Below are 23,269 nucleotides of genomic sequence, written 5' to 3'. Positions count from 1 at the left end.
CTTATTTTCCAACGCAGCAAGCACTTGGTGAGAATAAAGTAATTCGACCTTCAATGCCAGTCCAAGTCCCTTTGGTCTTAGAAATATAGTGAATAAATTATATAATAACAATGATAATAACAATAAAAACTAGTCCTCTAATCCTAGCACTTGAGAAGAAAGGGAGGGGAATCTCTGTGAGTTCAAGGCTATCCTGATCTACACAGTGAATTATTCCAGGCTAGCCAGAGTGACACAGTAAGACTCAGTCTCAAACAAAACAAAACAAATTTACAAAGCAACAACAAATGATGATAATTATTATTCTCCAGAACAGAGCAGAATTTCCCTTGAGGTGCTAATCCCCCACCCCAGCCCCTACTTTCTTCTCTGTTACTGAGAACATAGTTTTTGTTTCAGATTCTTCATGTAGTTAGTCCTAAGGAAAACATCATGCTTCTTGCTTGGCACTGTCTGCACCGCTAGGGAAAAACGGTCCTTCCTTTTAAAGTTTAAACTTGCTCTGCTTCCTGCCACACACCGGGCCCAGAAGCAGCAGCCCGCCGCCAGCATTGGGTTTCCGGGCAGGCGCACTGTGAGTGGGAACAGTTGGGCCAGGTACCACCTCGGAGGCAGCTTCTGGTGGCCTGAACCTGTGTCTGTCATATTACTGTAGGTTAGGAGCCCAGAGAAAGGTACTCTTAAGAGCTGATGCTTATGGGGCTGGTAGAATGATCTCTTGTACTTAGCAGAGAGATGGGAAAAGCTGAGGGGAAAAGAGCCCAGAGCTGGAGGAGGGCGGCACAGCAAAAGACCTCGGGTCTTATAAGATCTCATCCACCCTCCCCCCTCCCCACCACACCCCGGTGGCACATTCTCCTTTTATAGATGAACCTGAAATCAGCTGTCTGGGGGAAGTCAGTCACTGGAAGAAGCAGGACCACACTGCTTGTCTTACTCTGATGTGCCATCAGGTCACAAAAATTTAAGGACCCTCGCTCTCTTCCCTAGGGGTTCCAAGTTTATCTCCGGTCTGAACTCTCAGGTCACATCTCTGCTTTTCCACGTGACAGGCAGATCAGGAACCCGTAAACCCCGGCCCCAGCCCCCAAGTAAAACCTTTCCCCCAGAGACCGCCACAGCTAGGGCTCCGGCCACGCCCGGGCTCCGGGCTTTCGGGGGGGAGGGGACAGCTTCCCGGGGCTTTGCGCTGTGACATCAGCCCTGTTGTAGTGCAGTGTGCAAAGCTTACTGGTTGGCGTGGGGCGGGAAACGCCTTCCGGAGGGGGGAAACAAAACGGGCGCGCCGTCGGCAGCCAGCCACGGCTTCCCGGAGTGCTGTCACGCGTGTGCCTCCCATCAACTGCCAGGTGAGTGCGCACCCGCATCGCTTGCCTCGGGTTCCCGCTGCTGCCGGTTACCCGAGTGCCTGGGATGCACCCTGCACCCATTGGTCTATCGCGTCCCGCCGCAGTCCTGTCGCTTGCAAGAAAAGTTTGTAGGAAAAGTGACACCAGGAAGGAGGTGGTAAGATGTGGCCGTAGTTAGCCCGGCATTGCTTCCCTTTCCTGAAAACTCTGGATCTCGTCCCCATTCCGGGACTTCCAGAGCAGCTGGTTTTCGCGTGCCCTAGACCCAGGGTAACCTGGCTCCCCCGCCTCTCCCACCGACTGCAGGTCCTGCAGAACAATTGGCAATTCTGTGGGCCACTAACACTCATCGTAAGGCTGAGGGATGAGGACATCCGTGCCACCCCTTCCCTCACTCTTTTCCTGGGAGAAAGTCCCCGTGAGTGGGAGGGAGCAGCATCTGGCTTGGTGGCCATAGAGCACAGGTATGGACTTTCTCCTTCCTGAAAGAACCAGATGGAAGCAGACACCTTGCACCTCCCTGCCCAAGTCTTGGTGCTGGGTGAGGACTGGATGCTGAGATCTCAAAGAGCCAACAGTGACTGTTTCTTGAAAGCTGGGGACCAGAAAGGTCTCCAGAGAATGAGCAACATTTAAGCAAGTTGGCAGTGCCACCCAGCAAGCTGTTAACAGGCAGGTGTTTCATCCAAGCGGCACAGGCCTGGGTAAATTCTGCACGTTTCTGGTGCTGTGCTGCTGTGATCCATCAGAGCAGAGGTCTAGACTGTGAGCTATGACATGAAGTCAGAGCCATCCCACCCACTTCCTGCTTCTTGGGGTGAATGAATGGACAGCCCCTCCCCACACTGAGAGGGCTCTGCACTCTCTGCACTTGGTTACCATCATAGTACGTACAGGGTGTCCACTTGCCTTGTGAATGCTTAGCCTGAGAAGCACTCTAGAATCTTGATGACAGGGTATCCGAAAGGCAAACAAACCGAGTTTTGACTTGGATTTGACAGTACACAGACGAACTTGGACAAGTGACAGCTCGGTTTCCTTCTGGGCCAGTATTTGGAGAATATCACACACACACACACACACACACACACACACACACACACACGTCTGTAACACCCTGCTCTCCTCTTGCTTCAGAGTTCCTTGCAGAAGCTCTGTTGACTGGAGCCGCCAGCAGCCTATTCATTACCTCAGAGATTGGTTGGGGATTTCCTTCAGGACTGGGTGTAAAGCTTCCTCTATGCTTCTGCTTCTCTCCCCGGCTCTCTACTTAGGAGCCCAGGCCACTTTGTTGGGGAGATGCTGGCTTAAGCACTCCCTAGCCCGCGTTTACCGTTCCCTTGGAGGACCCAGCTGGCACTACACAGAAACCCTTTGCCTGGTCAAGGATATCCGGGGTGGGACAGACAGACAGGGAAGGAAGTTTATCCTGCAGAGGGTGTGGTGTTGGCCTGAGGTGGTGGAGGGGACAACTGTCCTTGAGGCTGAGGGCTTAGGGAGGGTCTCTTGCTCTGTGACTACCCTGCTAAGAAAATGTGGAAAAACTGCCTCTGGTCTGTCCTAGCGTCAGCATCTTGGCCCAGGTGTTCTAGAGCCAGTCAGTTCTTCCTGGGTCTGAGTTACAGGCTGAGAGGGTAGTGTTTGCATTTGACTGATGGTAATACAACACTGGGTGATTGAAGCTGGCTATGGGGGCACGTGTTTGTAATCCTAGGACTTGGAAGATGACTGCAGGAGGATCACAAGTTAAGGGCCAGCCTGGGCTACTTATTGGAGCTCTATCTCAAAAAAAAAAATCAGTCGACTGTCAAAGACTAAATGAATGAATGGAATATGTGTAGTCGTGGATCAATCACCAACTGGCTCTCCCCTGACAGTAGTGGTCACAAGTTTTTATTCCCTGTGGGTCTCCTGAAGGAGGCATGCATTAAGCCCCAAGAGATGCTAGTTGCAGAGTCCCCTTCCCTTTTCAGCTCTTTGGCATCATGCAGGCACATTGGCAAATGCTCAGAGGCACCAAACTGATTGTCTTTCCTTAAGAGTACAGCACGCAAGTGTCTGTGCCTGCTGCTTGCCAGCCGGAGCTAGATCCCTCACCTGGGCTGTCTCAGATGCTGGCTATTTCTGCACATGGGAAGGTTCAGCAGTGCTAGAGACTATCTCAAGACTGCAGCTGGTCTCCCAAGGAGCTGCTGCTCAAACACAGGCCGACTGCTCCAGCAGCCGCTGCTTTTCTTTGCTACTTCACGGTTCCTCATTCCAGGTCACCTAAGGAAATGGGAGTCATTAGCTGTGTAAGATGCGCTATGGTGACAGCTACTTGAAAGCAGATAGGGCCTCAGTGACTGCGGCATGGAAGGGGACGTGGTTAGAATGGCTGACCTCTAGGTTTTCACACTGCTGGGTGGCTGAGGGCACAGGGAGCCCCACGTGTCACTTCCCAGATGTGCTTTCATCCCACCTACTATAGGTCTGTGTATTGGAATCATGTTTTCAGGAAGGAAAAAAAGAGGCAGCCAGAGTGGGGAACCCCCCACCCCCTACCAAGAGCTGCTGCCTGAGGAATGAAAGGTAGCAGCAGCTTGAGTCCCAACAGGAGCCTTGCCTGCTGTTTTTCCTTGTCAGAATTTTATATGGTAATGACGTGGCTTGGACTACGCAGCTCCCCAGGAATTTGCCTGACGTCAGTGTAGAGTAATTCCCATGTATGGTAAAGTGTGTAAATACGAGGCAGCCAATGTCTCCAGACTCTGGTATTTCCAGTGCTTCCCAAAGTCAAGCTGGCTGAGTCTGAGGAAGAAATAGAAGGCTCACGGCTGGAAAGCAGCCCAGCAGACAAGGAGGTTCCCACCCCAGGGGGTCTGGGTATTCTGCAGACAGGGAGGCCTGGGCTAGATCTTCCTGAGAGGTCAGCTGCCTGCAATGTGTTTATAAGGCCTACGTGATCATTTGTTTTCCTCTTTTAAAAATTAATCAAAAGCATCACAACCAACTGTCTCCGCTCTCAACATCACTCCAGACAAAAGTAAATTCGATTTGATCATACCATAATTATAAGGTTTCCTGTACTCATTATGAAATACTTAAGGAAGTCTGCGGCTGGATGTAGCTCAACAGTAGAGTATGCACCTCGTCATGGGTCCCTGTTTCCATCTGCACATATGGCAGTCAGATTTCTGAACTCCAAGGGTAGAGAGCAGGGTGGGGGTACACAGAGTTGGGGGAAGAGCTTGAACACTCAATTACAGTCACGTCCTGGGGGACCTGAGACCTGGGTAATGGCAGCTTAGTGAGGGTTGACCGACTTCTCAGAGGTGAGCGCTATGCAAAGGTCTAATGAAATCACTTTTTGGGGGACTTGTAAAGCTGAGACTGAGCTCATTTTTGGGGTGTCCCCTTTCTACTGGGGACCTTTGTCTTCAGGGTAGGTCTGCTCCTTGGGTGCTCAGATGTCACCTCTAAGATGCAGGCTCTGTGGGCTCTGAACTTGCCCCGCCTTCCCTCTGGTTCTGTCCCTGGCTGTTCTCTGAGCTTGGGGACATGGAAGGGACAGCTGCAGGCTGGAAAGAATGACAATACTCTTGTTTACCTGGCAGGTTCCAAAGAGCTCAAAGAACTTCTAGCAGCTTCTTTTGACCCAGATAAACACCTAACAGGTCTCTACCCGACTAAGAAGGTGGGGACGTGTGCCCTGAGCCTGTCACAATCTCTCTTTTGCTGGAGGGAACAAGGGATTAAGGAGCCGGAGAGATAGGGTTTTTCCATTGGAGAAAGACGTGAGGTGACTTGTCAAGTGTTTGATGAGGGAGGCCCTCATCTGGGCATAGGTGGCTGGCAGGCTTAGAGCCCAGGTGATACTTCTGACCTGAAATATGACCAGCTGAATCTCTCACCTCTGTTGATATACCCTATGCCAACTCCTTCCTCTACTGCTATAAGGGTCACCATCTTGCAGCCTTTCACGACGGAATCTCTGTAGAGCTGGGAATGGGACAATGAGTCAGAGCAGTAGACTTGAGTTAACTGTGTCTAAAGAGGACAGCCATTGCCTTCCAGCCTCTGGTTAGCTCTGAGGATCTTGACATTTCAAGTAAACAGCTGATGGGAGATGCTCTGCCACTCAACCGAAAATTCAGATTTTATTCTCTGTTGAGATTATCAAGATAGTTAAGTAGGTCAACCGAACAGAGACTACAGTCCCAAAGGAAGCAGGACTCTCTGAATGAACCCACTGTGGATAACACGATTCTAGACAATAGTAGTAAGTTGTTGTTTTCAGATAGTCTTGTGAAGAAGCCCTAAGATGTCCTAGAACGCGGTAGCAAGGCCAGGCTGGTCTGGATCTCAACACTAATCCTCCTGCCTCTACTTCCCAAGTGCTTCCCATGTGCTACTTTGCCCAGCAGCAATGATTAGTTTGCTCAGAGCCACATACCAGAAAGTCTGATGTAAGACACAGGTCCCTGTCTTCTCTGCTGGAAATTGCAGGCCTCTGATGGAACTGGGGAACTAAACTCTATGGAAAGAGCTAGTCCCAGACTCATTAGCTGGGCCGGCAGACAGCTCAGGAGTTCCTGATTTCTATTTGGCCTGTTGCTTCTCAAGTCTTGCTTCTTCCAGATGTGGATCAGCAGGGAAGGAAGGAAGGACTGAAGGAAGGGAGGGAGGGAGGGAGGGAGGGAGAGAGGGAGGGAGGGAAGGGAAGGGAAGGGAAGGGAAGTCGGCCATTTGGCTCCACATCTGGGCTAAGCTGTAGGTGGCAACCAGAGGCATGCCCTCTGTAATACACTATCCCTTTTCCACATTCTTATTCAATCATCATAATATGGGGAGTGCTCCATTTTAGGGCTAAACAAATGAAGTTGAGAGCAAAATAGTGCCCACTAGGCCAGGAAGAGGTACCCTGCGCTATTTAACCCCAGCTCCAGTTTCCTAAGCGCTAGGAACAGCTTCCCACAGGTCTTCAGTCCCCCAGAACTGGGAAGGCGATTGAGAATGAACCTCACATCCCTCTAAGCCCTCAGCAGACTAAGAAACAGCCTTCCTTTTAAGGCAATCTAGCTTCCCCACACAGGCAGAATTTGGCTGTTGACAAGAAGAGGCTGGGCAGAAAGGAGGAGGTGGGGTGAGGGGCCTCCCACTGGAAGGAGGTGGCCACAGATCCCTCCAGCTGGGACTCTTCACACTCAGGGTCCCCTGAGGGGGTCCTCATCTGGGCAGAGAGTGTAGAGCATGCTTCCTGAGTAGGCATTGTTTCTCCTTTCCTTCTCCAAGCCTGGGGTTCCAACCAGGTTCCCAGTCAAGGAATGACCCAGCCAAGGGACACCCTGAGCCAACCCCACGCACTGACAGGTCCTCGTCTTTAGCCCCTTGCCCCGCCCATGGCCCTGATTCCCCAGAGCCCTGCTGGATACAGCCCCTGACTCAGAGCCAGGAAGAACAAGGGGATGTCTGTATGGGAGTTGTGGGTCTTCCCCAGCGGGAGAAGGGCTTTATGTCTGAACAAAACACTGCCTGGAACGGCTTCCCACCACGTGGCTAAGAGACTGTGCCTCCCTTAGGGGTGTCCCTAGGGACATGAGCATGTCTGTCCTCTACCGCTGTAGGGGGTTACACAGGAAGGAGACCCTATCTTGATGAACTGCATGTCAACCCCATGCAGCCACCCTTAAACATGCTCTCCCCACAGCCTGATGACTGGGGTCCCAGAGGACAGAAATGCTTGGGCCTCTGTTAGAATCCAGATCCCCCTCCTACAGCTGTGGTGCTATAAGCAGGTTGGCCAACCACTCTGAACCTGGTTTTCCTTATCCGAAAACTGGGCCTCTAGTCTATTCCTCAGAGGAGAGCTGCCTGAACAGAACTTGGGGTCCCAGAGCCGGGAAGGAGGGGAGATGACTAACAATTAGACAGTGACTTGTGTGCTCTTCTTGTTGAAATGCCCTTCCCTTGCATGGGTTTGCAGCCTAGCCCTGGTTCAGCTAGTGCAGTGAAAGCCTGGAGTCCTCAGGACAGAAAGGGGTTGAAGGGGTCATGAGAGGTTGGGATGGCCCGGGAAAGGTAGAGAATCTGCCTGCAGGATGTGTGAGTCCATGGAGCTGAGGTCAGCCCAGGACCCTGATGAAGGAAAGTAGGTGTGTTCAGCAAGAGATAGTCTCCCCAGATCTTCTCTGGGGACACAGCGCACCCAGCCCCATTCCCCCCTAGCCTCTCCTCAGCCCTCTGGGACTGCGCTTCCCAGCCTCTGCCCCCAGTCTCTCCTCCATTCCAGTTCTTCACAAAGGCATGGTCTGAGGTTTTCTTCACGTTAGGTTGAACTGGGCACTCAGAGGGTTGAACAAGGGCGAAACTGACAGCTTCTGTCTGTGAGGTGAGGGGAACCAGCTCCGGCCAAGCTGAGATCTGCAAGGCCATGGGCAGTGTTCTGATGTCTGGTGTCAGGGGCATCGTTGGTTTCTGTTGTCAGGCGCTGTTCTGTAAGAAAGCTGGAAGCTGCTGGGTGGGGATGGAGTAGAAAATGTCAGGACCACTCTGAATACCAATGATGTGACTGTCAAGTGGCTTAAACAATGGAGAGAGAGTTGGTTGTTTGTGTAACTGGCACTCAGAATCACCCTGCGCTATAGATTTGGCTTAAACCGATTGTTTAAAGATGTCATTCAAGACTCAGCTTACTTAATCTCTCAGTTCTTTGGACTCACTTGCCCCTTGCTCCTGTCTCTTAGGGTGGTGGTGAAGGGCACTTACCCCTGAGAAGCTCTCTCAGAAGACAGGATCACTTTCTCTTCCAGAGCCCCCAGGAATTCTTCTCCCTGTGGTCTCACAAGTAACCAAACAATAACTTTGGCTGACTGGGTTTGGCCCAGGCCGCATGTCATGGATGAACTTGGAACTAGTGACTGCCACAGCAGGGGTGGTCATGGGTGTAAGGCAGCCAGGCAGGTGGAGGAGCCGGGTGAGATGCCAGGGGATCCTAAAGGGCACGGTATACAGCACTGCGGTGAGTGAGTTAGCCATGGGGAGCGGATGGGACACAACTTGGGAAAAGTGAGGGGCCCCACTTTTGCTCATTTATAAACATGGAGCGTGGTGATGTCACCACCAGCAAAACGCAGAAGTCAGGAAAAAACAGTCCAAAGGAGGCTGTGAGTTCAGATGGTTCGTTTGCAAATGGAGGCACCCGTCTGTGGGCCTACAGAGGCTCATCTGAAGTTAGCTGAGGCTAGACCAGGAAGAAAGGCAGGGCCCCAGATATGTGGGAGTCTCTGCAAGGAGGTGACAATAGATAGGGAAGAATATAGGAGACTGAGGCTAGATAGAACCCCAACTTTCAGGAGAAGGGGGTGAAAATGCATCTTTCTCTTCTGCCCCAACAAACCTTTGCTCCTTTTGATGCAGCAGTGTTTGGTCTCCCTAACCAGATAGTCAGCATCACCAACACCATTCCTATAGGTTGGTGTCTCAGCCTGTGCACGTTTACTGGGTCCCACTTCTAGGTCCCAGGTGCTTCAGAGCTACATATGAACAGAGGACCTGGACTCATCTGGAGCCTTAAGTTCACCTATTCCTCAACTGCTCACTGGACACCATGTGTGTGCCTGTGTGTCAGTTACTCAGGGTGTGGGGACACCATGTGTGTGCCTGTGTGTCAGTTACTCAGGGTGTGGGGACTCCATGTGTGTGCCTGTGTGTTAGGAGTTATGCAGAGTATGGGGATACCATGTGTGCGCCTGTGTGTCAGTTACTCGGGGTGTGGGGATACCATGTGTGCGCCTGTGTGTCAGTTACTCGGGGTGTGGGGATACCATGTGTGCGCCTGTGTGTCAGTTACTCGGGGTGTGGGGATACCATGTGTGTGCCTGTGTGTCAGTTACTTGGGGTGTGGGGACACCATGTGTGTGCCTGTGTGTTAGGAGTTATGCAGGATGTGGGGACTCCATGTGTGCGCCTGTTTGTCAGTTATGCAGGGTGTGAGGACTCCATGATACAGATTTGGGGGTACGTTTTCATTAGTCTTCTCTGGCTCTTGAACATCAAACTCCTGCGGCTCCCATCCTTTTCCTTCCCTAGCACCCTGTGTCCATGCACAAAGCCCTCAGCTTCCCTCATCCCCATGTGTGTCCCCCATGACAGCCTTGAAGAGCTCGCATTCCTTCTGTAGCCCTCTGTCAAAGGAGCTACTGGTGTCATCTGCTCCTTCTACGGCTTATTTGTCGGGTGACAGGAAAGAAGCAGATCATCAGCTGAGGATGTTGATGTCCTCCTCATCCCTGCCGCATGTACCCCCTGTGTCCCTGGCAAGTTCTGTCAGCTGTTCCACAGTCTCGGGCTTCTGTTATATTAGTCACGGAGGACTCACTGTGTGCTGGGCCCTTGGCAACCCACACTACTCTAGTCCCCAGAAACAGTCCATGAAGAACTTTTATTTTCAGCCCCATTTTCAAGATGCAGAAACCAAGGTCTGTGAAGTCCAAGCCCCTTGTCCAGGGTCATACAGCGAGTGAGTGGCAGGATCAAAACTGGACTGAATAGTCTGGCATATGGACCACAGCTCAGAACCAACACCTGAACATCTTCACGTTGTTGGTCCTACATGCCTGCTTGGAATCACCGTCAGAGTCCTAGGCTGGGCCAATGCCTTTCCTAATTCCAGCGCTCTTCAGGCATAGGCAGGCGGTGCTGCCAACCTGACATAGCGCTAAGAAGACAGTGCCCTGTGTGCCAGTCTCTTGTGTTGTTTTAAACCCTTTTGTTTATTTTAGTTTTCTCTTGTTGAGATACAGTCTATGTAGCCCAGACTAGCTTCAAACCCACCCCATATCCGAAGCTGGTGTTGTATTTATGATCTTCCTGTCTCCATCTCTAGAGTGCTGCTCTAGAGTGAGGCTCAGGCTGGCCTCGAATTCGTCTCTGCCTTTTACATGTTGGCATCTCAGGCTTAGATCACCATGCCCAACTCAACCCTTGCCCATCACCTATGTTACATACAAGAGAATGCATAATGCCTATGTGTGTGGTTCAAAGAATAACTAATACAAAGGAGGCTTCTGTGGGTCAGGAGAAAGAGCACTGCCCAGTGCTTTTGCACTCCCCAGGGACCTCACTCTGTCCCTTCCACTGTTGGAACTGATGGCTCTGGGACAATGGATTGTGATGTCCCTTCTTACACCTATCTGGGGTACTTTCCTTCCACCCCTATGCTCTTCCCTTGATAATATGAGTTTTCTCTTCTGGTGAACTGTGCACTGGTTTAAGATTTACAAACCCCGCTTGATCTGCCCCTCAGGTGTCGTTCTTTGTAATGAGCCCTGGTGACACCTGCCACTAGCTAGCTCGCTTGCACTGCTCCTGCATGTTCTTTGTGAACCTTGTCTCTTGTGATCTTGTTGTATAGGGTGCCAAGCATAGGGCCAACACACAGCAGCTCCCCAGTGAATGATGAGGTAGGAGGAGCGGACCCTCCCCCACACATACATTTGGGCTGGAGAGATGGCTCAGTGGTTAAGAGCATTGCCTGCTCTTCCAAAGGTCCTGAGTTCAATTCCCGGCAACCACATGGTGGCTCACAACCATCTGTAATGTGGTCTGATGCCCTCTTCTGGCCTGCAGACATACACACAGACAAAATATTGTATGCATAATAAAGAAATAAATATTTTTTAAAAAAAGAACAGGGGTCTTAAGAACAAGCCAAACAAGCCGGAAATATGCTCCCAGGACTGATCCTCCCCTTGGAGGGCTCCCTGCCCTGGGGAGTCTGTTCTCATCTCCATGCCTCATTCTTGCTTTTGTGTTCTTTTCCAGAATGCCAAACTGGGGAGGTGGCAAGAGATGCGGGGTGTGCCAGAAGACGGTGTACTTTGCCGAGGAGGTCCAATGTGAGGGCAATAGCTTCCATAAATCCTGCTTCCTATGCAGTGAGTACCACCAAGGCCTGCTGTTGCCACCAGGGACCTGGAGAGGCTTGTGTCCCATTCCCCCCTCCCCCGCCACCGCAAGCTGGGCCTGTCGACACCCCAGGGAACTGGTCCCTGGGGATGTAAACAGCTTGACATTTGGCTGAAGCGCAGCTGGGGAGGGGAGCACTTAAGGGCCTCTTTGTTCCCTTTCAGAAGCTGTTTTCCAAGGGGTGAACCGGCCAGTGCTGGTGGGGGTGGCAGGGGTGTGTGGGGGTGGGGTGGGGCAGGGCTGAGAGCCAAGCTGGAAGGGCTCACTCAGGGAAACTTTCCACTCTCTTTGTTCCTGCCACTGTCCTAGCATTGCTGAGAAAGACAGTGTCAACCCAAAGTCACACTAATCTTCAGGTTACTCCTTGTTAGGTAAGAGAGGCCACAACCCTAAGGTCAAAGAGAGGAGGAAGTTAACCCTCTCCCTTGCCTCTTCTCAGCAGAGTGTGTCCCCTGGTTTCCACTCCCGCTCCCTCTGTACCTGGGTCCGGTGATGTGTACTGAAAGTGGCGACTTGGAGAAACGCTCCTCAATTCCTAAATGACTTGCTTTTTGTGGTCAGAGCAGACGTGTGCATTAAAGAGAGAACCAACCCTAGCAGCTGTTTCCTGGGAGACAGGCCGGATGGCAGACAGTAGGATGCCTTAGTTATCTGATTAGGGCAGGGATTGCTATTTCTATTGTTTGTGAGACGATGGACAGGTTCAATACTGCATAGGGTTAACTGTGAGAACTGAAACGAAAAAGTTGGTAAAACAAGCCCTTCAAGAAGTATGTGTGTTCAGTAAATACACAAACTCCCGCGCGCTCATTGATAAGAGCTCCACAGGAAGAGGGTGGGACACGGGGAGTTGGCGTCCCAGCCCTCCTGAGAGCTACAGGAAATGAAGGCCATTACCTCCCGCTCCATGAGATCAGTCAGGAGTTCTGCACCCTTTTGCTCCCCCGTGGTTTGATCTGGATTGGGGTCCAGCTGGCTCATGTGTTACATGTTTACCTGATGCCAGCCTGAGGCCACCCAGCACAGGGCGGCAGGGTCCCCACACTGCCCAGCAGTCCCGGAGTGCCAGTCCCTGAGCTCACGTGATAAATGAGGAGATGACAAGCTTTTGTGGAGCTCTGCTGGCTTCCAGCCTGCTGAGGAGGCTGTTGACAGCCGCAGCTGGTCCACAGCAGCTCATCATGTAAGGGCTTTTTAACGTTTTTTTTTTTCCTTCCAGAGGGACTAAGAGACAGCTTGGTGCCAGCTGGGAAGGGGTCTGGACGTCAGAGTCTGCAAGGCCCCTCTCTGCTCTCCAATGTTGCTTAATCACTGACTGAAAGGGACCAGCTATAGCTGTGTCCAGAACTCTGGCTGAAGTCCTGATGTGGAGGACTAACTTCTGGTCAGGCGTGGATGGAGGTCAGGAATTCAGGGGGTGGTCCAGGAAGGAAGGAGCAGAGTCTGGGGCAGGGTGTGAGGGGGCGTCAGGGATTAGAAGCAATGGCAGAAAATGAGACTAGGGAGGGCCTGCTCTGCAGCTGTCACTCTAGACCCTAGAGTCTAGGCCATGGTTGTGCCGCTGGCGTCTTGGGTCTGTGCAATTCCTGGGTGTCATCTCCAGCTGACTAGGAACCCTGTGCTGTCCAGGCATGCTGGGGTGTTATCCCCACCATCTTACCCCTAGTACCCCTGAACAGCATGGCCTATGATAGGATCTCACTAGAGATTTGGCCAGGAACGGGAGGAGCATCGTTCCCCTTCCAGTCAAGTGGTTGATTGAAATTCATAGTATTTATGGTGACCCATAGAATCAAAGGGCTTTTTCTCCTCAGGAAGAGACAAAGGAGGTCTATTAATTCCAGTCCTTGGCTGTGCATCAACTCAGTTTGTCACCGTATACACGTTTCTGGAGGTCTAGGATCAGTATGAGGAAGCCGGGATTACACAATAGGAAAGATAAGAGAGAGACCACATCTTCCTGGGTTTGCACTGAGGTAGAGGCCTGCAGTAGTAAGCCTGTCCTCTTTTCCACTCTGCCCCCTCAATGCAGTAGAGAAGCCTCTTCTCACTAGACGTCAAGTGGGCAATAAACACAGCTTGAGTTCAAGTCCAGTGAGAGCCTCCTGCTGAGGTGGTATGCCCAACTGTGAGTGGTAACCAGCTCCTTTCTGGGGTGAGCTGGGCTGAGCAGCCATTCTGCGGACAAGAAAGTCCTGTTTGTCTTGGCTCTGCACTGGTGGACAATGGTACGGAAGCCTGCTGGTGGGCCCTAAGCTGTGCCCCAGAGTCTGGGCACGAGGGAAACTTGGAGAAGCCTCAGACACTCTCTGACCCCCAGGCTGAGTCAGTTTTCACTTTCTGCCTCTCTAGAGGAGCCCTAGCCTGGCTGCAAACCAGGACTGGAAATCAGAGCTGGAATCTGACTTGGCCTTGCTTCTGGAAGACTCAGTGACCCTGAGTGGGTTTATTGTAGGTTTTCGTTTTCCTTCCAGAGGCAGAGCCATGCTCCATCTTTGGGTGTGGTGAGTGGGTGCCTCTTTTCCATATTCCCAAAGAGCATCACACGGCCCCTTGGAGCCAGGTAACATCTGGAAACAGTTTCTGAACGAATATACTGACTGATCTAGGGTTTTTGTTTTGTTTCTGTTTTGCTTAACCTGGTTTAGCAGACATTTATTTAGGCCTTCCTTGAATGAAGGATATATCAAAAATTTCCCTTGACCAAGCTTTTGTGAGAGACCCCACAAGTGAGCTGAGTCCCCTACTATTATCACTTGGGTGGAGCTGGAGGCTATGCTGGAGTTACAGTGGGCGGGGACTGTACCTCTGAGAAAACCAAAGAAGGAAGGAGCAGGAGGTCTTGACCAGTGTGCCAGGGAGCCACCTATAGGGTGTGGGCTTGTAGGCCCTGGGGTCTCCCGAGTCAAGTTCCTCATCCTTTGCTAGAGACACCAGCCACAAAAGGCCTTCTCTTCTGGGCTCTTATCTCTATTTTCTTCCTTCCCTCCCAAGTTTGGAATTCCCAGTTCAAAGTAGGTCTAAGGGAAGCAGTTCCCTCTGAGGCTGGTTCCTGACTTCCCGCCCTAGAAGGGAATGTTGGAGCCTTGGCCTGTATTTCTCTGCCTTAGTGTTCTTCCCAGAGCCAAGCCCCAGGGGAGGTGGTGGGAGGCTCCATATTTGGGTGCCTGAGAGTGCTGGAACGAGGTAGGGATCTCAAGGGCTGGACAAGAGGGTCCTTATTTAGACTGGAGTCCCCAACCTGGGGCTTGGAGAGAACTGGAGGAGTGTTGGACCTTCAAAGGCAGGAGAATGGCAAGTTGTAACGAATGGTCACTTCCGTGGTGTTGGCAGGCTTCTGGCTTCACAGGAGGTGTTTTAGGTATTTAGGGTGCAGTCCAGTTGGGCAGACTGAATTCGAGGTAGGAAGATGGAGCAGGTGCTCTCTCACCCCTGGTATGCCCCGTGTGCAGTGCTAGAAAGAGTGGCTGACATTTATTATGAACCCTGGTGCACAGGGTGCTGAGCTAGTATGTCATAGCTAAGCTTCCCCTTGGTTGTCCTAACTTCCTTTTAGGGCAGATGTGATTATCCACGCTCATAAATGAAAGGCAAAACAGTTTGTCCCAGCCACCCGGATGGAATGGGGAGCTGGGATCTGAGTCCAGACTCTCCCCTTGTATGCTGGTTTCTGGCACAGCTCATCATGAGAGCAACAGAAACATGAAGGAGGCTTGAAGTTTCTCTAGCGCACTGCATCCCTGCCTCTCCTACCCTGTGACCCAGGCCATTCCTCCACTGGATGCAGCCCCTCTTCTCAGTGGCTTCTAAGACTGAAAACTACAGATCGAGTTCTGGTTACCATGACTTGGATCTCATCTCACAACCCACCATGCTGGGTGTCTGATCCTTGTTCCATTTCTCTTCGGGGTGCATTACTTCACCTGCGTACTATTGTAATGACACGCCCAGATGTGTTTTTTTTAAATGCCCCTTCTGGAGGCAGGAAAACCCTGCTCTCCTCCCTGCCCTTCTGTTTCCTTTCTGATTGGACTCATGATCTCTGTATTAGGCAGAATGTAAAACTTCATCTGGTATTCTGCGGCTTACAGTCTGCCTAGGCTGTGGCTTCTGAACCTTGGGGTGCAGTGAGACTTGGATAGGTACCAGGGTATAGAGGTCTGAGAGAAGCACCCCTAGATTCCTGGAAGCCAGCCACTTTCTCACCCCACTGGTCTCCTTTTCTGCATAAGCCCCTCGGGAGGCCCCCGAGAGTTACATCTCACCATTCCCCTGTCTCCTCCTCAGTGGTCTGCAAGAAGAATCTGGACAGCACCACTGTGGCCGTGCATGGAGAAGAGATCTATTGCAAGTCTTGTTATGGCAAGAAGTATGGGCCAAAAGGCTATGGCTTCGGGCAGGGCGCAGGAACCCTGAGTATGGACAAGGGGGAGTCTCTGGGCATCAAGCATGAGGAGTGAGTACAAGATCTCTCTACCTTTTCTTGAGTTCTCACCCTGTTCCTGAGATGGACACCAATGAACCACTTTTGGCTAAGCAGTGGGAAGTCTGGGAAGCTGTTGGTTTAAAAGAGAGAGCTGTGTGTGGTGGCCCATGCCTGTCCTCCTAGAGAGGAGGCTGAACCTGGCAGACCTTGAGTTCAAGGTCAATCTGAGCTACAAATAAAGACTATCAGAAACAAACAAACAAACCAAAAACCAGGCAGGGAAGAAATGGCTCAGTGGATAAAGCCCTTGGCACATAAACGTGAGAACCTGAGTTTAACCTCTAGTACCCACGTAAAAGTTGGGTACTGGCAATGTGCACTTATAGCCCCAGTGTTGAGGAGGTGGAGACAGGGGGATACCTGGGACTTATTGGTCAGCTATTATAGCCAAATCATTGAGAGACCTGTCTCAAAAAATAAGTGATGGAAGAGGAGACCTAATGCTGGCCTCTGGCCTTCACATGTATGAACACACACATGCAAGTTCATTACATGGACACACTCATGAACATGCACACAAGTACGCATATGCACACACACGTACACACACACCAAAATCAAACAAAAATATGAACAAATAATAAAATGAAAATAAATGAAAGGAAGTCACACAGCAGCTCTCTTTGTGGGGCAGCTGAGGATCAACTTGGGACATTCATCCTAGAGCCGGAAGGGGCCCCAAGAGTCATATAGTTCAATTTCTTCATTTTATAATTGAAAGCACAGAGGACTGTCAGAGCCCCACCACCCTTCACCCCTGCTAAGGGGAAGTAGTTTCCTTTCCTGGGACTTGCCTCAGGGTGTCACTGGGTCTCCCGACCTTCACCTCGGTCATCTCTTGCCTCTGAGCTGCTGAGTAGCTGGCAGCCTGGCCATTGTCTTAGGAATGGGGAAGTGGATGGAATGATGAAGAGTTACCAAATTTGAGCCAAGGTCATTGCCCTAATGGGGCCTGTCAGCAGATTTCTCCTGGAAAGAATCTAATAATAGACCAGCTGCAGAAATGAGGGGCTGAGGGGGGATTCTTAACAAACGATGTGTTAAATGATTCTAGGGCCTTTAAGTAGGTGATGAGGAAAATGTGTTGTTTTGATATTAAGCTGAGTTTTGGGATTTCAGAGGTCATGGTGGCTTTAGCTGTGGTGGCCCCATCCTGGGCAAGAGGCGAGAGGGTTTTGCCCCTGAGGTATCATTCGTCTCACTATATGTACTTCTGCATGTAGGGCCCCCGGACATAGGCCCACCACCAACCCCAATGCATCCAAGTTTGCCCAGAAGATTGGTGGCTCTGAGCGCTGTCCCCGATGCAGCCAGGCAGTCTATGCTGCGGAGAAAGTGATTGGTGCCGGCAAGGTAAGATGCTCCCGGGCGGGCGTAAGGAAGGCGAAAGGGAGGTGTGCTTCTGAATTAGAGCTTTACAATCGACGATTCCAGCTCCTCTTAGGGCAGCAGCCCGAGCACAGGACTTTGCTTCCTTCCAGAAACTGAATATCCTTGTCCCTGTGGGTTGCTTGTTCCAGACCCCAGGGGGAGCTCACCTAACCCACGAACTGTATTATCCTCAATGTGGCAGATTGGTCAGTTTGTAGGGCATCGCTAAGATGCGTACCCAGGGTTCCGAGATCTGGTACTCTAGAGTTGAGGGCTAGAGCCTAAGAATATAGATGGGTATTGAAGGGCCCACCCCCTAAGATTACATGGCTGGGTTTTCTAAGAGTGTGTCTCTTTCGAAGAAGAAGAGTCACAGCTTTAATCAGATTTAGGAGTTTTGGTCTAGAAATATTTACAAACCATCTTGGAATATACATTTGGTTTCATGGGATGTGTTCTGCCAGAAACTCACTCCTGTAACCCTGAGGACAGAGATTCTCCTGGTAGGGCCTACTAGCTAGCCTACTGGAAAGTTTTTTCCACACCATTTATAAATGCCATGACTACCCTCCAATGGTATTCTGATAGTCAGGGGTGCCTAATGAGAATCACCCTAACCAACCAACTGTCCGAACAGCCCAGCAATCATTTCCTTGATGTGCAGTTCTTGGTGGGAAAGAGCAGGAGAGCCCTGGGGGTTTGCAGTCTTAGACTAACAGTCAGCAGATCACAGCACATGGCCCTCAAGCAGTGTGGCCAGAGAAGGCTTGTGGATCCTCACCTGAGGCCTGGGCTGGATGAGCAATTTAACCATGGTCACACAGCAAACCAATAGTTCCATGATGCCCAGAGCCCATGGCCAGCTCTTTTTGGTTTGAGCCATGACTTTGACTGCTCTTTGATCTTGAAGAATGGAGTTCAGGAGTGATGGAATGGGAACTAACATGTGGGTCAAATCTGGACCATGGTAGCCCCTTCATTGCTGCTGAGGTTATCTCTAACACAGAGGCCAAGAAAACGAGAGCCAGAGGAATGAATGACCTGCCCATATCATCTAGCTAGGAAGCGAGCCAGGAGCTCAGCCAGGTTTGCCTGATTCTGAAGCCCTGGCTCTTACTACTGTTGACTTTACTATGGGTCACTTAACCCCTTTGGAAACATTTCCACACTTGCAAAGACAGGAAGGGTTGTTAGTGCCACTAGGACGATGAACTGCCTGGGACCTAGGTAACCTGCTTGAATCGTGGTTTTACCATTTACTCCTGTGCACTGGGACCAGTTCAGCCTTCCTAAGCAATAGTTACGCGTAATGTGGGCCAAGGAGTGATGGTCCCTGACAAACAAAATGGTTCGAAGATTACGTGAGGTTATACATGTCTAACAGGCAAAGCTGTGGCTTAAATGTTATGAAAGCAGGAGTCAGTCATGGCCACACATGCTTGTAATCCCAGACTGAACCCCCAAAAGGAAGGAAAAAAGAGGAGACATTACTATCACAAGTCAGTTTTCCCCCTTTGCCCATGGGAATAAGAAATTACTAAAGAAATACCCAGGAATCCTTATTTCCATGGCATAAGGGTAAAGTTAAGATTGTGCTGGGGCCGGGCGGCGGTGGCGCACGCCTTTAATCCCAGCACTCGGGAGGCAGAGGCAGGCGGATCTCTGTGAGTTCGAGGCCAGCCTGATCTACAAGAGCTAGTTCCAGGACAGGCTCCAAAGCTACAGAGAAACCCTGTCTCGAAAAACCAAAAAAAAAAAAAAAAAAGATTGTGCTGGGGTGGGGGTGGGCGGTGGCGTACTGGAGAGATGGCTCAGTGGTTAAGAGCACTGGCTGCTCTTCCAGCTGGAGGTCATGAGTTCTATTCCCAGCATGGTTCACAGCGTTCTATAATGGGATCTGATGCCCTCTTCTGGCCTGCACGTGTACCTGCAGATAGAGCACCATATAATAAAAATCATAAATATTAAAAAAATAAAGATTGTACTGAGGATTAGAATAAGAATATTTTGAGTTTAAAGGAAAACGGAGGAAGAAACCCCCTTAAGAAACATAAGGAGCAAAGAGGGCCTTTCAGTGTTGTGTGAATGAGGAGAGATACTGCGCTTATATTGAGAGTGGCTGAAAGTATGAAAACTCTGGGTGACAGCCTGGGTACAAAGAGGTTTGCACAGAGCACCGAGGAGAATTAAGCTCATTCGTCCACCTGTCTCAGCTCCCTGAGGATCACTGCTGCTGTCTCTTGGGCACATCAGGAGCTCTTGGGTGAGGTCCAGTGACCAGGAGATCTGCTTGTCTTACCCTCCAGCCTGAGTGTTGGTGGTTACACTGAGGAAGTCACTGTCCTTCATAGTATTGTTTGCTATCCCTGTTGAATGGTGCCAGTCTTCTCTGTGTATATAACACCTTAGCTTGTTCAGCTGCTGCTGATGGGAGCTTGTTGTTGAGTTGTATTGTTGATGCTATGTAGCCGTGTGTGAGTCCTTCCTCTTTTGGGAAGCTCTTTGCCCCTGTGGTGCCTTAAGTCACCTCTTGCAATCACAAAGGGCCTTCTGTGGCCCTTTTATGTGACAGACTCATTCCCCTTTCAAAAATCATACAAATTTCACTCAGGGCTTCCTCCATGCCTGGCGCCATGTGAGCACTGGCCCTGAGGATGTCATTCAACTCTGGCAGCCGGCTAGCAAAGGGAATAAGAACCCACTACGCTCTGAGAGCAGAACCGAGGCACCAAGTTTTAGAACTTCAGAGGCTGCGCTGGTCCAGTGATAAATACCCTGCACAGGGATAAATACCCATTCTGTGGCTGTGCACCAGCCATTTTCTCATTAAATCCTCACCTCTGCTCTGCAAGATAAACAGAGGGGTCTCCTGGGGACATCAGGGCAGCTGATCAAGTCACATGCGGCAGTGCCAAGACAAAGCCAGAGCCTTACCAGTTTTACCGGCAAAATGGTGTGGAGAAGGCTTGTTTGGAAGCCTGTGGGGGTTGTAGCTACCTGAGTGGGCTGTGACCCCTTCCATGGTTGGTGCAGCTGGAACTGCCAAGCAGCAAGCCATTGTAACACTTCTTGGTGGCCTGCTACTAGGGTGTGCTTGGTCCCTGGTCTGTTTCCTTTGTGTCTGGGCCACATTCTCCTAGCTACTCCCCTACTCCTACCTGACTTGCAAAATGTCTGCCCACTATGGCAAGCTATTGGACTACAGTGGACTGCCTAAGTCACTTCCAGGATGTTAACTGTTTCCTTTCTTTCCTAGTCCTGGCATAAGTCCTGCTTCCGATGTGCCAAATGTGGCAAAGGCCTTGAGTCGACCACCCTGGCGGACAAGGATGGGGAGATCTACTGCAAAGGTAGGTACTTCCACTTTTCTTTGAAGAGGAGAAGGCTGGAGGAGGCAGGAGACCAAGTGACTGTGATGTCACTAACCAAACGAACCAGCTCCTTGCCATCCGTTCCAAGAGCCAGAGCAACCCCTTCATGACACAGATAGGGAAACCAGACCAGAGGGAGAATGGGACTTGGCCAGAGTCAGAAGGAACAAAGGACAGGTACAAGGGTCATAGGACAAAGGCCATAGGACATAGGCCTAGGATCCTAATACCTACCTGTCCAGTGTTTTACAGCAAATGATTCATTCATCTTTGCAATGAAGGGGAAATGGGTCCTCACTATTGAGGCTAGGGGTTCAACGGGGATGGGGAGGAGGACCAGGTCCTTCTCTCGAGACCAGGCCAAGGAGTGGCAGGAGGAGCTGCTATGGGGACAGGAACACCTCCTTACCCTTCTCTTCTTTTCTCTCTGCAGGATGCTATGCTAAAAACTTTGGGCCCAAAGGTTTTGGCTTTGGGCAAGGAGCTGGTGCCTTGGTCCACTCAGAGTGAGCCGCCCTTGCCTGTCTACCCTGCCTACTTCTGTGCTTTTTGTCATCAGTCCCTGCCCAGAAGCCTTGAACACCTCCAAGAATCTCTCTCTCACTCAGCCCTGGCACACAGCACTAATGTTGGACTTGGGTATATGGCTTCTTTTGGTTTAGGGGGTCTGCCTGAGCTCCTACCCCACTAAGGGCTTCCTTCTGCCTGACATTTGATATCACCACCTTTAGGAGACATCTGTCACCCCTTTAGAGAGAACAGGTTCCTCTCCCTACACTTCACCCCCACAGACCAAACGTCTCCTGGCCAGGACACCTGTAACCACATCTTTGGAGCCCAGAGGAGCTAAGCAGCAGACCTGGCCGGAGGGAGGCAGGGCCAGGATTGGCCTGGGGAAGGCAACAGTTTATTGGATTCCAAGAGAGTCTCATCTAGGAAGGAAGCTGAGCTTCTTAGTGCCCTTCATAATAAATCCAAGGCTTCTCGATTTGGGGAGTCCCCATGGGAGGCAGAGAGGTGCAGACAGGGTTGTGACCACAGCAAGGAGCTCTTTCTCTGGGCTCTTGCTTTTGAATGTGGAATGCGTATTATCCCACTTGGGAATGGAGAACCACCCAGGTCAGAGGACCCCACAGTCTGGATGTTGCCTGACATCGAGTTCCCTGTTTGATGGGGAAGGGGAGATCCTAATGAAATACTTTGAACATGCATTCACATTTATCATGGACTATAAGCGAGTGGTCAGTTCTGGTCTTAACCCTGGGTCTGATGTCTGGGATGGACAGTTTCTCTCTGTGCCAGCATAGCCCAGGGTAGTGCTTTGTTCTCGCCGCTCCCAACAGTTCCTCTAATGTGGAGGGAGACCGAGGTAGCTTGCCTTCTTGTAACACCCTTTCCCCCTGCCTCCCTTCAACTCAGACCCAGACCCCACCTCTTCCATCCCACCCTTCTCTTAGCGACCTTCACTAGCTTCCAGGCCCCAAGGTCAGGTACAGAGGGAGGAAGGGGAAGGGCTGGGCCTGGATGCTCCCAGGGACTGAAGGGACAATGCTATCTGCAGGTATTTGCTGCAGGAGCTGTAGGCATGGGCTGTGCAGAAGCTAATTTCTCATCTGGTCAATAAAGCAGTTTAGAACAGAACTTTGGTGTCCATCTTCTGGCTGTGGGGCCCTGCCTGGACCTTGGATTCAGGTCAGGAATCAGAGGAGAACAATTGCAGCAGGCCTGGTGGAGATGGATCAGAGAGGATTCACTCAAAGAGCTTCCTAAGGTCTGCTTACTTTGTAGTATCCGTTCTAAGGGAACCAAACAACCCAACGCCACTGCCTTGCCCTGATTGCCCTCCACCCCACCTCAGGCCATGGGAATTTTATGGACTTGGTTTTTGAGAGGCTCAGTTAGAACCCAACAATGTGCTCAGCACTTCAACTTGGAAAGCCCCTTGTAAAGAGAAACTTGGCCAGAGGAACTTTCTGTGTCAACTCCAGAAATCTCACTTCCTCCGGGAAGAGTTGGGGTACAAGGGGGGTGCACAGCTGGTGGTCTGCTTCCCTGTTAGGGCCCCACATCCAGGAACAAGGAAGATCGGGCTTGAGAAGTAGGCTTGTCTGAAGGATTGCAGAGCTGCTTATCTTAGGCGCACCTACCATAGCTCAGAGCCACCTTCTGTGTCAGTCCATGAAAATGAGCTCACACTAACTTTTTGAAAACAACGAGTAGAATTTAAACAGTAGTTGCTTTTGCTTGTATTAGCCAGATAAGGCAGGCCAGCAATGCTCCTCGTGGGACCTACACCAATGGAACAGAGGATAGGAAAATGCAAAGGAACACAGGTCCAACACCTGGAGGTCAAAGATTGACAGCTCTCACACAGGGGTCAATACCTTCGGGAGGGTCTCAGGGACAATGGTTCATTCCATAAATACAAATGGGTCCTGCGCCCCTGGGCGGGGCCCACAGGAGTCCCAGGATGGGCAACTTTGGGGTCCAAAGGTGGAGACCGGCTGCCCTCTGCTGGCTGCACGGGCGCGTCTCCTCAGACCAGCACGTTACCATCAGGCTGGGTCTGGTACTCGTTCTTGCTCCCATAGCCACGCAGTGCCGAAGGGGCAACACGAACTCTGAGATAAAGCCCGGGTACCATAGGAAGGCTGTAATGCATAGGCAGCCAGGCCATGAAGCATTGAGGGTCATTTCTCTGGAGCTGCGTGATCTGCTTGCGTGGGACGTGGGAGAGGTGGGGA

The 23,269-nt window shown here is 51.1% G+C and overlaps 1 protein-coding gene across 1 annotated transcript; it reads left to right on the top strand.

Annotated features, from left to right (window-relative positions):
* The first annotated feature begins 1,232 nt into the window (after window positions 1-1,232).
* On the top strand, window positions 1,233-22,166 carry Csrp1 (cysteine and glycine rich protein 1). The gene is made up of 6 exons (XM_038349152.1): window positions 1,233-1,349; window positions 11,154-11,266; window positions 15,585-15,753; window positions 17,007-17,136; window positions 20,411-20,504; window positions 20,959-22,166. The coding sequence occupies exons 2-6, from the start codon at window positions 11,155-11,157 to the stop codon at window positions 21,033-21,035; spliced, it is 582 nt and encodes a 193-aa protein (XP_038205080.1). The 5' UTR covers window positions 1,233-1,349; window position 11,154; the 3' UTR covers window positions 21,036-22,166.
* The last annotated feature ends 1,103 nt before the right edge of the window (window positions 22,167-23,269 follow it).

This window comes from Arvicola amphibius, chromosome 12 (genome assembly GCF_903992535.2).
Source record: "Arvicola amphibius chromosome 12, mArvAmp1.2, whole genome shotgun sequence".
Taxonomy (NCBI): domain Eukaryota; kingdom Metazoa; phylum Chordata; class Mammalia; order Rodentia; family Cricetidae; genus Arvicola; species Arvicola amphibius.
This window is presented reverse-complemented; position numbering and strand designations above follow the sequence as displayed.

Excerpts from the sequence above, each read along its gene's own strand:
- Csrp1 (XM_038349152.1), top strand. The coding sequence starts at position 11,155 with ATGCCAAACTGGGGAGGTGGCAAGAGATGCGGGGTGTGCCAGAAGACG. Across the intron at positions 15,754-17,006 it reads CTGGGCATCAAGCATGAGGA|GGCCCCCGGACATAGGCCCA; the intron begins GTGAGTACAAGA and ends TTCTGCATGTAG. Across the intron at positions 17,137-20,410 it reads AAGTGATTGGTGCCGGCAAG|TCCTGGCATAAGTCCTGCTT; the intron begins GTAAGATGCTCC and ends TTTCTTTCCTAG.